Source organism: Monopterus albus, unplaced genomic scaffold, assembly GCF_001952655.1.
Source record: "Monopterus albus unplaced genomic scaffold, M_albus_1.0 scaffold113.1, whole genome shotgun sequence".
Taxonomy (NCBI): Eukaryota; Metazoa; Chordata; class Actinopteri; order Synbranchiformes; family Synbranchidae; genus Monopterus; species Monopterus albus.
The window spans coordinates 1,514,076-1,530,708 of record NW_018127993.1 but is presented as its reverse complement, the minus strand read 5'-3'; the positions used below and the strand labels follow the sequence as shown (position 1 = coordinate 1,530,708).

At 42.2% G+C, this 16,633-nt stretch overlaps 2 protein-coding genes across 3 annotated transcripts in view; both read left to right on the top strand.

Moving 5' to 3' along the window:
- The first annotated feature begins 328 nt into the window (after positions 1-328).
- myoz2a (myozenin 2a) lies at positions 329-7,975 on the top strand. 2 transcript variants are annotated; one of them, XM_020611435.1, is made up of 6 exons: positions 329-457; positions 1,336-1,425; positions 2,786-2,952; positions 4,243-4,387; positions 6,120-6,303; positions 7,055-7,975. In XM_020611435.1, exons 2-6 carry the CDS (start codon positions 1,344-1,346, stop codon positions 7,278-7,280), a joined length of 804 nt encoding a protein of 267 aa, XP_020467091.1. In that variant the 5' UTR covers positions 329-457; positions 1,336-1,343; the 3' UTR covers positions 7,281-7,975. The 2 variants fall into 2 exon arrangements, with proteins under 2 accessions (XP_020467091.1, XP_020467090.1); XM_020611434.1 differs by having other exon boundaries at positions 329-1,425.
- Positions 7,976-13,670: 5,695 nt separating this feature from the next.
- usp53a (ubiquitin specific peptidase 53a) overlaps positions 13,671-16,633 on the top strand; it is a 26,062-nt gene continuing 23,099 nt past the window's right edge. The window contains exon 1 of the mRNA XM_020611445.1: positions 13,671-14,030. The gene's annotated coding sequence lies outside the window, so the exon portion shown is untranslated. The remainder of the gene's footprint in view (positions 14,031-16,633) is intronic.

The window sequence follows — 16,633 nt, the reverse complement described above, 5'->3', positions numbered from 1 at the left end:
TTCAAGTCATTAGTAAGGCCTTACAGTTGCCTCAGTGTGGATACATACTGTATGTTTAATCCAATAGTAAATTCTATTTCAACCATTTTTTCCACAGTAACATACACCTAAGTACAAGTCACCCTGTTGGGGAATCACTGATCCTGAGCTAATAACACTAGTAGACAGAGAGCTGGTGGACAAGAGAGCAGGCGTGGCAGTGATCTAAATTTAGTCGCCTCTTCACTTGTGAACTAAATACCAATGACAACACACAAACTGACACCCACCCGCTCACTGAGTCACTCAGTCGGTTGGGCCGCCCCCCCCCCCCCCCCCCCCCCCCCCCCGAACAAGCAGCGGTGTCGTGGAGTGCGAGCACCCACACGGGTCGCACTACCCAATCCGACCCTCTTGCCTTCTAACCTTGAAGAGACGGGCACGACTTCAGCTGCCACCTGAGAGTCCTTCAGGACAGGTAAGCCTCCACTCGGGCCTCTCACCAGGTGTGCTGTCCACGTCTAATGTAACACTGACACTTTAAATCCAGCATGAATCTCACTACCACCTCCAGTTGTTCCTCCACATTTTGCTGTCAGTCACACAGCTTGTCTTGTGTTAGTTATATTTATTTTCAGAATTTTCTTACATGATTGATATTTTCAATAAATCATTTTGGTTTTACTGCTTGAAGATTTTATGTGGGATGTAAGTCAAAATAAACTGCACATATGCTGTAGGCACACACCAATCCCAACACATTTAATGTTTTTAATTTGGCTAAATATGCTTCAACAAAATCATATAAAACTAAAACAAGATTTTGAACTAAAGATCTGAAAGATGAAGTGATTTGCATGGCATGTAGACTTTGACACTTGTTATGAAAAACTTCTTTGTTCCATTCAGAAACATTGAGAAAAGTGTTTGATTAGAATGAAACATTTGTGTTTTCTCACACCTTGGTGTGAACTTTCCGCTGTGCTATCTCATCCACCGTGTCACGTGTTTGCTGTGACTGCACCACATTCTCTACCCGTGTTCTTTCAGCCCACTTGGGCAATTTCAAACATATTGATTCTCACATCCTGACACAGCTGCTTGCTATGTCTGAAGAGCATGTGCTTGGCGTTTAAAGGCTCAAGGTTATTTAAAGGGATCTGCTAACTTTGCCCTTTTCAGTCCCCCAATAAATTTTGTCTGCTTCTTTGTGCATGGTGTGCGTGCTTGATGCTGGCCAGTAGATGGCAAGCATGCAGCCATGTTGTCTTTCCTTTGTGTCCTGTTGAATGTTTGAACAGGTTGTATTGATGTGGGCCGTCTCTTGTGTCTTTTTGCTTCACCCTGACTCCTCAGAGACAGCTATGTCACAGTTTTCTACCATGACAACGAGGGAGAGGAAACTGCAGGCGGCAGCAATCTGCAGGGAGATTCAAGGCCCAGAAGGTAGAGGGCCTCTGTTTTTCTCTTCCACATGTTGCATCTTTTTTTTATTTCTGTTTCCATCTCACGTTCTCCCCTTTTCCTCACATCCAGCTCCTTTCACCCCTCAACCTTCACCTTTTATCACACATACCAACATAGACATGGATTTAACACCATAACTTAATTTAAAAGTAATTCGCAGCCATTAAAGTTTAACTGTGAACATCAGCTCACTCTAGCAAAACACACACATATTCTGGACACTGCCACATTCCCTTTATAGAAGGTATGAGCCTGCTGCTGGCCAGTGCAGCAGTTGCCATTCATCCCTCCTGTAACCCTGACTATAAATAAGCATGGGGGCAAAGTTTTAAGGGGCAAAGTAACAAATCCCTTTGTCGTTGTGCTTTGAATGTGCTATTTCAGGGCGAGGACAACTGTGTGGCTCTCTGGCATAGTGTGTCTGAGGGCCACTGACAGATATTCTGGCAAATTATGTCTCACACTCTGATATAGGCCCATGACATCTTTCACCGTATTGGCAGGAATACAAAGTCAGCAATACATGTAGAGGGCTTTTTTTTGCTGTAGTGTGAATATATATTTTTCAGTGAGGTTTAATAGGTATGCAAAATAGAAATGAAAATTGCCTTGTTAGAGACCCAATCACTGTAACAATATCAACTCAACTCCTTTATTGTCATCGTAAGCAATGCAATCAATGAAATTTGTGCCCTAACTAAGGGCAGCACAGCAGCATTGACACGTTAGTGCATCTTGGTGTTCAGAGCTCAGAAGGTCGTGGGAAAGAAACTGTCTCTGAATCGGGATGTGCGTGTTTTCATTGACCTGTAGTGCTTGCCAGAGGGCAACAGATCAAACAAGTGGTGAGCTGGGAGAGATGAGTCTTCATCTTGGTGTTCAGAGCTCAGAAGGTTGTGGGAAAGAAACGCATCTTGGTGTTCAGAGCTCAGAAGGTCGTGGGAAAGAAACTGTCTCTGAATCGGGATGTGCGTGTTTTCATTGACCTGTAGTGCTTGCCAGAGGGCAACAGATCAAACAAGTGGTGAGCTGGGAGAGATGAGTCTTGGCAATGTCCTCCAGTGATGGCAATGGGCATCCAATGATTTTCTCTGCTGTTTCCACCACCCTCTGCAGGGCTTTTTTGCCTGCTCCCGAGCAGCTTGCACACCATACAGAGATATAGTAGCTACTCGGTAGAAAGAAATCAGCAACCTCTCCACCATGTTATTCCTCTTGAGGACTCTCAAGAAGTGGAGTCTCTGATGAGCCTTTTTGACCACTGCCAAGGTGTTAACTGACCGATATGTAGTCAGTACTTGCAAGCTCTTCAGTCTTTTGTTTGTCTTCTTGTGTCCAGATATGGGGATGGATCTTGGGAAGAAAATAAGCGTTCCTAAGGACATCATGCTGGAGGAGCTGTCTTTTACCTCAAACCGGGGCTCCCGTCTCTTCAAAATGCGCCAGAGGCGCTCTGAAAAGTACACTTTTGAGAGCATCCAGAATGAAAACAACAAGCAGCTCAGTGTAAGCAGAAACTGATGTAGTCATTGCATTTGAAGGAACACATACAAAAGTACACATGCCCTGCAGACAGTACCCATTTATCAATTTATTCCATCACTTATTTGGATGAGAAGGAGGGATATGGTTAGCTTAGCTTAGTTTAAGGACTGGAGGCTGTTGGTGTAGTCTAGTCTAGCTGTTTCCTTGTTTCCAGTCCTTATGCTAAGATTAGCTCACTATCGCCTGACTTGAGTTTAGTGTCAGTCTTCTCATCTAATTGTCAGCTAGAAAAGTGAATATTTTTATTTCCTAAAATGCCACATTATTTTTAAATAGACAGTAGCTTGATGTGGATACAGGCAACAGTAAAACACACTTTGATAAAGGGGGTCATTGTAAATGGATCACAGTGCCAGAGCTCTTTCTTCACGTTATCCATTCACACCACATCTTTTTCCTCCATGACAAACATTCGCACAATGCTTTGCATCCTCACAACATATATGTGGGGAAGATTAAGCACTTGAAGTGTTTATACTCGCATGAATTGGCACAGAACAGTAAGAGTGAAAGTCTTCCAGCTGGTCATAAGTAGCTTTATTAATGTCCCTTTGTGTAAGGATAGGCAGTGTGCCAGGTCAGCAGTACTTATCTTAGCATGACCTGGTTATACATAAAGCAATTTATGCACCAAAGTACTCAGTGAAATGAAATCAAATTAATGAAGTTTCTCTTTCCTGTACCAAATTAATTAGCAGCCCTAGTTTTGCCCCCTTTCATTTAGTTGTGTGGTGGCCTTGTGTACTTCTCATTGCCCTCTTGACGTCCATAGATAAAATAATTATTACGCTCCAGGGAAGTTCTTCCTCTGTTCTTTGAAGTGAGAAGGACTCACATATCTCTGGTTTGTTTACCGCTTGGGGCAACAGAGGGATTTTGTTTCAAGTTGTCAACATTTCCTGAGGAAGTCCTGGAGTAAATCATCATAAATCTCTTTCAGAGGGATGGAAGCTGGATGCTTGGGCTGCAGTGCATTTCATCCCAGTCCAGAAAACAATGTTTCTTATGTTAAGGAGAAATGGACTGGAGCTTTCAGTCATATTACACAATCTTCCTCAGCAGAATGAGTTGCCCACTTGTCAGGGAAATGTAGATGTTAACATTAGCCATTTGTAGAACTGATCCTAAGCTCTGGTCCTTGAGATGAAACTATTTTGCAGACTACTGTTCACAATGTCAAGAATGAACTTTTAGTTTTAACAGACACATTATTGGATTTAAGATAATCTCACACTTTGTTCTTTCTTGTAGAGCACAGTGGTTTCTCAAATGGAGGATGCGAATGCCATTGACAGCCACATGGGCGAGACCAACTTGGGTGTTGACCAGCCACCTAAAGTGCCATCGGACACACCAGGAACAAGGGCGGTGCCAAATCCAGACAGTATCGCCCCAGGTAGGTAACACTGGTGACAGAATGTGCTGGGACACAGTTCAAGGACCTAAGAGCATTGCAGCAGTGATATACTGTAGCTAAACAAGCTGATGATAAGGTGACGTTACTTCTCCTATGGTTGTGCAGTTTTTTGAAACATTGCATTGTTCCTGATGCGTAGTGGGTGTGGATGTGCTCTCCACGAAGCTATTTTGATAAGGACCCAAATGTTTTTCATTGCTTGTGCTCACGCAGGCCTTCATCATGTAGGAGAACCTTTACTTCTAGTTTGGCCTCAGGCAGAGCATGATTACTGGCTTTTATTCTCCTTCTTTTTTATTTCTCTGACTATCTTCATCCCACTCTCGTCTCATGTCTCCACATCTTTACCCCTCCACTTTACAATCAGCTTTGACTATCTGAGTTTGCTACCAGTGGGAAGTGTTTCCTGTTTGCTTCCCGTGCCAGCGATGCCATCAGATTTGCACTCCCATACTCCCTCATGCCTCAGTTCTGTCCATTTGACACAAAACCGATTTAGGGATGAGCATGTCTATACAGGGGTGGGGTGTTATTTCAGGAGCACCACCCTTCAGTGTCTGAATGAAGGCACTCCAGCTGTAGGAGAAATCAGGCCAAAGAGCAACAGGTATCAAATGGTAAGAGCTCTTAAAATAGCGGAGTCATCCATCTAGGGGTGCATGTTCCATGTCCCTGTAGTGGTAGTAAGATTTTTACCAGGCTACTGGAAATGCAGATAGCACTTACATGAGCCAATAGTTGGTGGGAAATATGACAAAGGAAGGTTAATTTACCAGGAAGCATAGTGTGTCTGAGCAGTTTTGTGCTATTTTCCCCCAAAATATCAACTCAGTCAAATGCCCAACCACAAGAACAACATTCCATGGCCTCAGAAAAAGTTTGACAGAATGCTTTGAACTAGATTCCTCCCAAATCTGTAAACTTCCCCACAGGTCTGTTTGGTCTCTCCTGCTTCCTACTCACAGCAAAACATAAACTCAGGAAGGGGGATTGTTCATTGTGAGAAGTTAGGACATGACATGATGTTATGTAATGCCTCAGCTTGCAAGCCCCCCCTGAGTGAAGCACTGGGTTTGAAGGGTAGTGTTTTGGATAGGCCTTTCCCATCAACACACATACACAATGCAGGGAGACTTACAGTACACACAGGCATGCGCCTACACACACGGAGACACAGAGCTGTGAGCTGTGGCGAGGAATAAAGGGCTAAAGAAGAAACACTGGAGAGTATTGAAGTGTTGAGCACTGGCACTCGTATTAAGGAGTCTGGTAGTTTCTCTTTTCATTGTTTTCTACTTTTCCTTTTGAAATTTGACTATTGAATTCTTTCTCCTCTTTCATCAGTTTCACCATTTGTAACAGACACATACATTTGTCTTTCTACAGTTGAAAGGACACTCAGACATAATGCATTCCCTTGCTCCTTACAACGAAATCTAACGCCAAACTTTATTCTAACCCCAGCCTAAACTAGTATTAACGTTAACACTAAAACCACTGGATGCACTCACTCTTAACTGTAGGCATGACCAGCGCAGGGATCAGCTTTCTGTGGACAGCATGTTTACTTTCTGCTGCTTAAATTTCACTCTCAAACTCAACTTCTTTACTTAGGATGGCAGAATTGTTTTGGAAAACAATAGGAGCATTGAAACATAAATATAAAAAATTAAAATCAAAATGGAAAAGCTGTGTTGTTTGCCTCCCACAGGGTATGGAGGCCCTTTGAAAGACATCCCTCCAGAGAAGTTCAACAGTACGGCCGTGCCAAAGTCCTACCACTCACCCTGGATGCAGGCCATCATCACTGACCCAGCCTTAGCTGACACTCTCATCACTGGCATGCCTGAGCCAGAGCCCCGACCAGACCTGCCGGGGTACAAGTGTTTCAACAGGTAGCAACCACACAGCAAGTCATCAGTAAAAGTCCTCTAACCTGAACGACCTTACACCTAGGTCGTTTGCCTGTTCTGTTGAACCATATGAGGCAGGACGTATGCTGCTTAACTTATCAGCCACTAGAGGGCTTTGTAACTGGTATACAGACATTTTGGAGTATCGGCTGAAGGGAGTGATGACGTCTCACGCCACCGTTTCACTCCACTTAACAATGAAAGGTAACTCTGGGTTGTAATAAGCTGCTTGCACGAATGACCTCTGAGGTTGTTTTTTTTATGGGAGGACAATCTAATAAATACCGTCGGCTCTAAAGTGCCAACTTTAAAAAATTTGTATGAACATGTATATTTGTTATTTAAAGCAAGACCATGTAACTTTTGCTAAACAGTGTGACCACAAGTAGGAATTAGTTGCTGGAACACTGTGTAACAACATCACAAGCAGAGGAGACTCAAAGTTAGACAACTGACTCAGTAATGTCAGTTTTATAGAGCAAGTCTAAAGTTTGCCTGTGTTAGGCATCTTAAGCTACTATCACACCAACTATAGCAGAATGTATCTAAGAGTTGAATGATCAGATCAAGTATTGCGTACTATGCTTCTCGTTCTAAGCAGCTATACCTTTGAATATGTCCCCTGGTCAAAGTCTTGGCTTAGCTTTAATTAGTTACATCTCTTCAAATGTCACTGCAGTCCCTGGCTGATTGCCAGTGACTACTGTTAACACTGTCACTCCATCACCTCCAGGGTGGCAACCCCTTTCGGTGGCTTCAGTAAGGCCCCCAGATCAGCCCCCATCAAGCCTGTCCATGTGGAGCCCCTCCTCGACTTCCCTGAACTCCAGAGGGAGATGACAGTAAATCGACCCTCCTTCAACAGATCTGCTCGGGGGTGGGTGTCGGGGGATGGTCCGGCCCCCCTCGCTACAGTTTCCCTTGAACCTGCACTAATCCCTGAGTCAGAAGACCTTTGAACACACAGTGAAGTCATACAGAAATGCTGTCTACTGAGTTGTGGCAACTGAGGTTACAGTGGGAGGGCTAACTTTTCAGTGTGAACAGTCAGGGTGAGATAACGCCTCCTTTTAGGCGTTGCTAGTTGAAGTTACTATGTATGCAGCATCCCTTGGTTTTCCAATGATGTTAGCTATTGCACTACTCTAAAAAATAGACTAAGGATAAATTAATGTACAATAGGCAAATAAACTACTGGAATAAATGCAGTTTGTTGTATATTCGTATGCATATTTTCAGTGTTTTACTTTTATGCTTGAAGGTCTTTTTTGCAACATATTGTTCATAGAAATAATACACATTTTCTAGATGCTTCTCTTTTTGGTCACAGATGCAAATCTGGTGGTAGCAGCTGTACTGAAGGCTCATTTAAGTGAATGATGCTGCACCTGTGTGCTGTGTGTGATGCAAACCCATCACTTATCAAACTGTGTTTGTGAGAGGCCATAGATACACATGAGCCGCTGTAACACATCTCAAGGTTACACTGCTTCACTGACATGAGCGGGTTGACTGATGTGTGTCTCGCCCTTTTGGTTATGCCCAGTCAAAGACGTGTGCTTGGAGGAGGAGGAGGAGTTGCTTGATCAGCTGTGGCCACTCCTCATCTGTCTTTGTTTATTAGTGCGGCACTCAAGAATTTATCTCTGATGTAACAGGCTTAAGCAAACAGACTTTGCTGATTTTGCAATTAAAAGTTAAAAAAAAACATGTCGTATGTGGATGTCGTACATGTAAGTATATTCATGGATTTACAGTAGCGTAGATAAATACTGTATGCATTATCCCATTTAACTAAAGTAGCTCTTACAATCAAGCTAGCATGCTTGCCGTCTATGCTAATTGCTTATGTGAGTAATACAAAAATGGTGTGTACTCTACTTATAACACTGTTATACTGTCTCATCTGCCCCGGTAGTTGCTGATGGCCGCTGTGGATGAAAATAGTAAAATCTTCAGGAAGTCAAACCTCATCAGGAGAAAATCTAAAGAAACATTCATAGTTATATATAAATTGAACTTTTGGAGAGGCAAGAATGATCACCAAGCACCAAGGATTCCACCTGATTCTGCAGATAACCCGGCATCCGAAATAAATACTGAGCAGGGTTCATCAAAGGCGGGCATGAACTCTCTCTGAACTTTGATTGTAGCCATTATCAAAATGCAGCAATGGAAATATTATTGTCAGGGACATCACTGGGTGAGGGCTGGGGAGCCAGACAATTCAATTATTAGTCTCCAACTGCAGCCAGTTTCCCCTCAGGCATGTTTGCCTTGGCATGAGGTGGCAGAGTAGGCACAGAACACAGGAATATAGGCTGTGAGGCCTGGACAATCTAGTGCCTTGTTGGTTTGAGACTCTGTCTCTGAGCTGAACGGTTGAAGTTGCAGCAGCCAACTAGTGACCTTGAGAAAGAGATTAAACCCACCCGTGTGTAGTCCTAAATCTTTGTGGATAAGACCATCAGGTGCAGTGTCAGGATAGAATGTTGGAGTTTCCATGAGCTCGAATATTGTGCACTGCTTTTAGAAAGTGCATTTGAAGAGGGAGAAACAGCACACAAGCACCTGATAGAAGATAAGACTGGAGTGACTGCTTGTTACGTAAGAACGCTGATAAAGACAGGATCATTTTGTGTTTAAGGTGCAAGGAATGATGTCAAACTCAACTAAACTTCATCTTTTGTTTTAAACTCTGAAACTGAGCTCAGCCCGTAACTGAGCAGCTGGTCTTCAGTATCTTTATCAGCAATTAACAATGAACTCTGCTGCTGTTGCTTTCACTGTCAAGTTGTAAAGCTCAGGTCCCTCAGGTTTCCATCTGCACACACAGCACTGAATGTGCAGCTTGCTCTTGACACAGACAACTGCTAAAAGCTTGAGCCACATGAGCTGCCAATATCCCAGAAGGATTTCTATAAGTATGCAAGGGTCAAGTGAGACAACAAATGTGATGTGAACTAAAAATTGCAACAGCACTGAACTGTGCTGAGAGGGAGACATATGGTTCTGTCAAAGGTTTTAGCAGACAGACACGGTTTTGAGGAGTTCACAGTCAGATAGGTGGAGTTTATGCTCCTTGAAATATTGTATAAAAGTGCCCTTGACATAAAATCAAATAGCTGTAAAGCACAGCTATTCTACAGTTTGCCAACATTTTACTTCGTCTTTCTCATCTGAGGACATGATGGCTTAGTGCGGCGGATGTGTGCAGCAGGTGATCATTCTTATAGGGATATCTAAAAATATAAAGCATCCAAGGGGTCAATAGGGTGGCGCTGGGTTGCCAGTGAGGTGATGTGAAGGGCGACGGGACTCACATTCCGCTAATGAAATGAGGTGAAATGATGCAGTGGCTTGAATCATGGTTCGCCTGGAGAAATCTTTCAACCTGTAACGCATGAGTAGGGTGATGTGGATGTCTGAGTACTGTACGTGCACGCTGAATGATGAGTATACTTATTTTTCTGTGTGTGCATGCATTATTTAATTGGATGGGCTCAAATGCGAACACCAGAATAAATCTATTATCCTTTAGTATAAATAAATGGATTGTAGATGAATACATATTCAATGAGTGCAGTGAGGTTAAGTAAGCAAACATTCACTAGGTTAGAAGCCACTTTACAGAAGGATGCACACATCTATGCTTGTAATTAGCCTGTTTGGACAAATGAGCATTCAAGATTGTGTTCCTGTTGACTTGCAAAAGCTCTGGAGACCAATTACAGCTGTGCTCTCTCCCACAGTAATCCAGCCTCTGACTTTTACCTCAGGGAGCTTGTTCTTCACTGGTCAGTGTATGTCAGCCTCCTAACTTTGGTTAGTAGTCAGTGAGGAATTATTAACACACAACTGCTAACACAACCAATTAGTAAACAAACTGTAGCAGAGACCTTCGGGTGGAAAGCAGTACACCCTTTTCTTATGTAATGTAGCTGGGAAAGCTCAGAAAGTGGCTTTAAATGTTCTTAATGTGGAGGTAGGGTCTGATTTTGATGATGTTGCCAAGGAAAACAATAATTAATGTGTCTTATCTTATTCAGTGAAGGGTGTTACTTTGGCTAACAGACAGTACTGAGGCAATAGCATGCTCTTCCTGTGCGAGGCAGCTACTGTGGATACGGCAAACACAGCAGTGAAATCTATCACAGTCATCCCTCTGGCCGCACTCCAGAATTAATACAGCGTGGTCAATTGCCAAAAACCAAATGCTGAAGTCATCCACTTTTTTCCAGTAAAATGTTCACAGTCCTGCTCAGAAAGTAAATAAATACAAATGACTAAAAAGTCAAATAAATGTTCCTTCCTCTTGGATGAACAGAATCTCTTACTTGCTCCCAGGGCATATTATGAACCATGCCACAAGCTGGGACATCAGGTTCTGTTTGTGATAAAGCTAAGTCATCACGAGTGCACACACATACCATTCCAGTGAATAATATACTGTACAGTGTCTAATCTCAACAACAGCGCAGTCACTTCTGTGCGGTTCCTCATTAGTGGTAATTCAATAGCAACACAACACTTTGTGCAGTTTTTGCACAAAGTGAAAAAAAAGGCATTTTCATTTAACTTTGATTGATGAGCTCAGTTCAAACTCTTAGCATAACGTAGTTTGAATTAAATATCCCATATTTATTTGTGTTGCGTGGTCAGGAGAACTTGTGTCCTCATATTACTTCATTAGTACAAACTGTTCCATTTGAATTATTTGCATTTCCCATGATAGCACACATGTCCATGTTTGGGCGTGCATGCATATACAAGCATGCACACAAACTAGGGCATTTATTACCCAGGCTGAGACAGGAGCAGATTAAGTTTACATTTTAATTAGACACTTACATTTTTCATTTGCACTACAGCAGATGAGACGCGCAGTAGAATAAGCTGCAGTTTTACTCATTCAGATTGATATTTACGTGCACTGTTTGCCCACTGTCCTCTCAGAACAACTGGAAATGATTCACTGTGATGAATCAGTTCATTTCTTCTAAATGTCACCATTTTGTTGTTTGTTATGCACTGTCTTAGTGTGAAAAGTAGCACAGTGAAAACTTTTAAAATAAATGTTTCTGGAATTGTTGCCCCCACTTTTTCTGTGTGTCTCTAGGCTACTGAGCACAATAAGTATGGATTGAAAAGCCAGACAACAGTACTAAAAATATGCCCACTTCAAATGGCACAGCACATTTGGGGTAAGGAGTTTAGCTGCCCAGTGACCCAGTCATCATCAATAATGAATCAGTCTATCAGAAGAGGCACTGGTAACCTGTTGGTTATGTGGAGGCGGTGAAAGAAAAAGATGTCACCATATAGTATGTATACTCCTCAAAGCTGATAGTGTTGTTGCTGGTGAAAGTGCAAACAGGCAAAGAGACGACACAGGGTTGTCATCTCAGCTGTGTTATTCGTTGTTTCAGCAAATCCTTTACTCTTCACCGGGGCTTTCTCGAGCTGAGAGGTCAAGGCGATGGCTCCAGCTCTCAGTGGGACATTTATTATGTGTGAGCTGGCACGGTCTGGCTAATTCATTTTAAATTACAATGCCCTTCACAACAGAATCAACTCTGTGCAGGACCAATGTTTTGCTGAGCTGTTAGATGTGAGATCAAGAAGAACAAGATCTTAACATTAGCCAAGGTATCAAAGAGAATCTGACTGAAATACTTAAGCTGCCAGTACAAGCAGGTTATGGACAAGCAGATGCATCAAAGGGCAAAAATGAATAAACCATATCCAAAAACCAATGAGTCACTATTCTGGAGAAGTCACCCAGAGTGCATCCCAGCCAGGCAACAATGTGTCAGTGCAATGATACAGTCATTTTTAGACTTCTGGCTCAGGGTGTAGCAGCAGTTCTGACAGGGCACATCTTGTCAGACACAGCAGCTGGATCACAAGTTGTCCAGCAAGGTCAGAAAAAAAAAAAGTTTACGTTTGTGCAACTTGTTAAAGTCCAGTATTATAATGTGCATCTTCTCTGTGTGAGCTCAGAGTGTCACACTGATAACAGATCTGTTAATCCAGTCCAAGGCATTTTGAAAACCAACAAACAACAACAGCAAAAGTCTTAATAGGGTGGCTGTGGCTCAGGAGATATAGATAAAAAATTTAAATATCAACCCGATACCGCGCCTAAAACTTTGTTGGGTGTTTCATTTCCCATCATTTAAGTGTGTACATCGAGTTATAAAGTGAGATCATTAAATCTCACATCACCCTAATTTGTTTATATTTTAAGAGGAAGCATTATATGTCTGCTGAGGAATGGCATCATCTCCTTAATGGGCCCTTCTTCACTGGGCTGGGTCACACGGACACACTGTGACCCTGTAGTGCACAGTCCATCACTGCACATAGCTTCCTTATCCTAATTAATGAAGAAACCGAAACCCTGTTGGACAAACGACCTGGGTACCCTTGATTAGAAGTTTATCTAATGATGGATTTACACTTAATTTAAAGGTTTTGAAGACAGAGGGGTGAAACTGTGGGTTTAGATGAGGTACACGTTGTAAATTAACTGGTTTGGACTTAACTGTTTTAGAGTGCTCACGCATGTACACGCTCACACAAAGTGGGCCATATTTCTCATTTATGATTAGGATTATAGTTTTGTACATAAATGGGTGGTGCTGAAACTATTTAGTTTATGGCTCTATAATTATATCTGATACAATATAAACTACTTTGGAGGCATTTCAAGCTATTTAAAAATAATAATAATAAAATAAAATGAATCATAATAACAATAATAATCATAAGAAGTATTATGATTATTATAACAAATCATACTGTGAAAAGCATGACCTTAAACATCATAGGGCTGCACTCGGTACTCTTCTGATTTACATTTACTTTCTTCCTCTGGCAGTAGCTCATAATGATCAGTGGTAAAATTGTCACCACCTTCTTGAGGTAGTCCAAGTCAATGTTTACCACCCCTAAACTGGAAGTTTAATCATTGTCCACCATTACTGCAATGCTCCATTAGAAAATGCATTCATGTCTTTATTTTTTTTATGTATTTATTTATTGGGTTTATTGAGACATGTTGGCAGAACAATGTATTACTAATATATAAATGCATTTTAACTGATTCACTTTCCACTTCCAAACCTAATTTTAAGTATGCTGTGATGAGGTTTTGCAGTAGCAGTTGCACTGTAGTGGGCTATACACTGCACACCCCTGCACCATAAAGCAACATCATCGAAATGTTGGAGTGTGTGTGGTGGCTGTGGTAGTGTTGTACAGTAGCATGGCAGACTGCGGTAAATACAGTGTTGAAGAGGCGGGGTTTGACATCTCCGCTTTGAAAACATCCCTGATCCAGTATTTCAGGTGCTGAGGTCGCCGGAGCGCGCACTGCTCACTACCGCCGCGCGTCAGTGAACTGCAGTAAAACCGGACGCCTCTAAAAACCGGAGTACACAGCAAGCGGAGCCAGTCGGCTGCTGTGTCCGAAGTGGATTTTTACGAGATAAGAAATCCCACCAAAGCCTGTGGAAGTGAAGTTTCAGCGGCGTAAAGACGACACGTAGTTTTCTGGTTGGCGTTTTAGTTTCCAGCCTTTCTCCATTAAGTAACCAGAGACTCCTGAGGCTTCCTCCCCCCGAAACTCAACCAGAACACTGCAACTCCTGGATTTAACAACACTGAAGGATACTGCCGCACTTTGGAGTGTTGTTGTTTCTGGGGTGAGTGGCTTTTTATTTGAGTTTGACATAAGTAGCTCTTCAAACTTCCCCAGGTTATTTTCTCCCAGCAGTCGCCTGCGTGGGGCGGAAGTGGTGCTTTACCTGGAGCCCAGGTGAGTGGCCTATAGCGTCAGTCGGCCATGTAGCTTTAGTCAGTACACTTATTATGTAACAAAATACCGTGCGTAAATGTTTAACACCAGGAGTCTTGTTTTAGCGTTTTGATAGCTTGTTTGCTAAAGTTTATTTGTATCTTTTTTCCAAAGTCGCCCGTGGTCAGCTAGTTCTCCATGGCGGATTCTCATGAAATATTAAAATATGTAGCTAGTGTAACGACAATGAGGCTTTAGCGACTACCCGTGTAAAAATATGAGCTCTGCGATATCTTTTACAGTGCTGCCAGTTGCTCCTGTTGTGGACTGAGAGGTTTCATATTGCGCAATTTGGCACACGTAAATTTTGGGACAAAATATTCAGAAATGTATATAGGAGCATATTCAGAGCCCATTGGCCGACCCCCTTTTTTTTTAACTGGTTTCTCCCACTTTAATTCCTTCCAGTGATAAGACCCCTGAGCTGCACCGTAGTCACATCAGCACAGTGACGTAGCAGTGAGATAATCAGCCCTAAACCTCATTTACGCGCATTCCTTATGTGTTCCTTTGGGACTAAGTTGTTAAGGTAACTATGGAGGGCATGCTGATGAACCAGTCTGAACTGTAGGCCTTCTGTCGCCTCCTTATTTACAGATGTGCAGAAAGCAGCACATGGAAAGGAGCTACTTGTCTCAGCTTGCTTTCAGTAGAGTTTCCCTGTAAGCTTGAGTCTGGCAGCTGGGTGTGTTTAAAACACCTAATCCATTTAGCGTTTTATGTATTCCTTTTAAAAAAAAAAAGGAAACAAATGAAGGAAAACAATGTTTATGATCGCCATCATCACACTTAGTATTTGTTGGCAAGCTCCTGTCAAGTGGGAAAACATAAAGGAAGCAATTATAAGAGCAGAGAGGAGGATGTTGTGTTTCAGACTTTCATCTGTATGAAATCCTGAAACATGATTTTGTTCTCCCCTTGTCCTTCTGCTGGATGCACTAAGGAATAATGGGTGACTCAGTGTGTTGTGGGTGACCTGTTCAGTTTCACAGGGTGGAACACGGTGACCGTGTGCTGGAAAGCGGACCTTAGAGCAGGAAGCCTTCACAGGAAGCGACTGCTGCATTGTTGCCCGAAGGCTCAAGCCATGTCTGCTGTCCTGAGGGAATTTTACAGCCAGGTTTCACTGTTATTCTAGCACGCAGGGACACGTTTTATTGCCTCTTCATCCTACAGGCAGTGGTTTATTGTTTTAAAGTATGTATATTTTCATACTTTGGTACATTTGCCAGGTCCTGACTGCCAATTAAGATAAACAGACTGACAAAAAGCCACTCTAGTAAACGATATAAAATCAAAACATTGTGTAGACAGTGCAGTGGAGAGACCGTGTTTGTCCTAATGTAAGACACTGAGTTTACCACTTTATTAAAAACACAGTGAAAGTGGAAATGTAGTAAGTCTGAGTTGGAGGGAGACGGCTGCACGACCAGTCTCATAAATATGAGTTCATTTCTGCATTTAACATGTGAGTCAGACTTGTAAGATGTTTACAAGGCTGCACCCAAAATAGTGCCATTTTAAATTTAGATTTTCTTTAACCCAACACTAACTCAAGACATGGAAAATGTCAGTAACTGCCCACATGTTGGTTGTCAGTATGGCCCCGGTGAAGCATTTTCACTTTACCGGTGGGTAAGGTGCATCTTTAACTGAAGTAGAGCAGCCTCAGAAACTGCAGTTTATAACCACAAACACAATACAGTGTGTTACCTTGCTCCGCATTTTGGTTCCATGCATTCAGTAAAATACTTAAGGATTTTATCCCCCAAGTAATTTGTATTTATAGATACTGGCTCAAAAATCATCTAATATAGAAAAAGGTTTTTACATAAACCTTTCTGTAAAACATTAGTGTTTTTTGTTGCTCTGGCAACAGTTTTACCATCTAGTGTCAGGCTTTTTCTTAAGCATCACATCTGTCTGTGTGGGTGGCTCAAGTGTAGGGGTGAAAAGGTGGAAGCAGATTTTACAGCTGTCACAGGACAGAGAAGTGTAACTCAACATAACCAAAGTTGTTTGCCTCACAAATTAAAATTGAGGAGGAAGTCAGGAGTTGCTGTGTGATTTGTAAGCTGTTCAACAGCGAGGCAGAGTTGAGGAGTAATGGGAGAGAACCACCACCTGTGAAAGTTGCTGTAGGGCATGTGTTTTATCAAGTAAAAGGTGGATAAAATATTTATTTAAAGGCTATGTACGCCCCACAAGCAGCTGTGAGTGTTAAGGTGGTTTGAGTGAACTGGAGAGAACTGCCAACTTGTATTATGATTTTTGGAAGCTGAATTGTTCTAACAAATGCCTCTTTGTATGCCTTGACTACTGCTTCTCTTTTTGTGCTATTTGTCTGTTTTCAGATCTTAGACTTCGAATGAGTATGATTCAATTTACCACAGATTGATTCATCAGAGTCTTTCAGCATATATGAGACCAACTGAGTCACTGTTAATGATG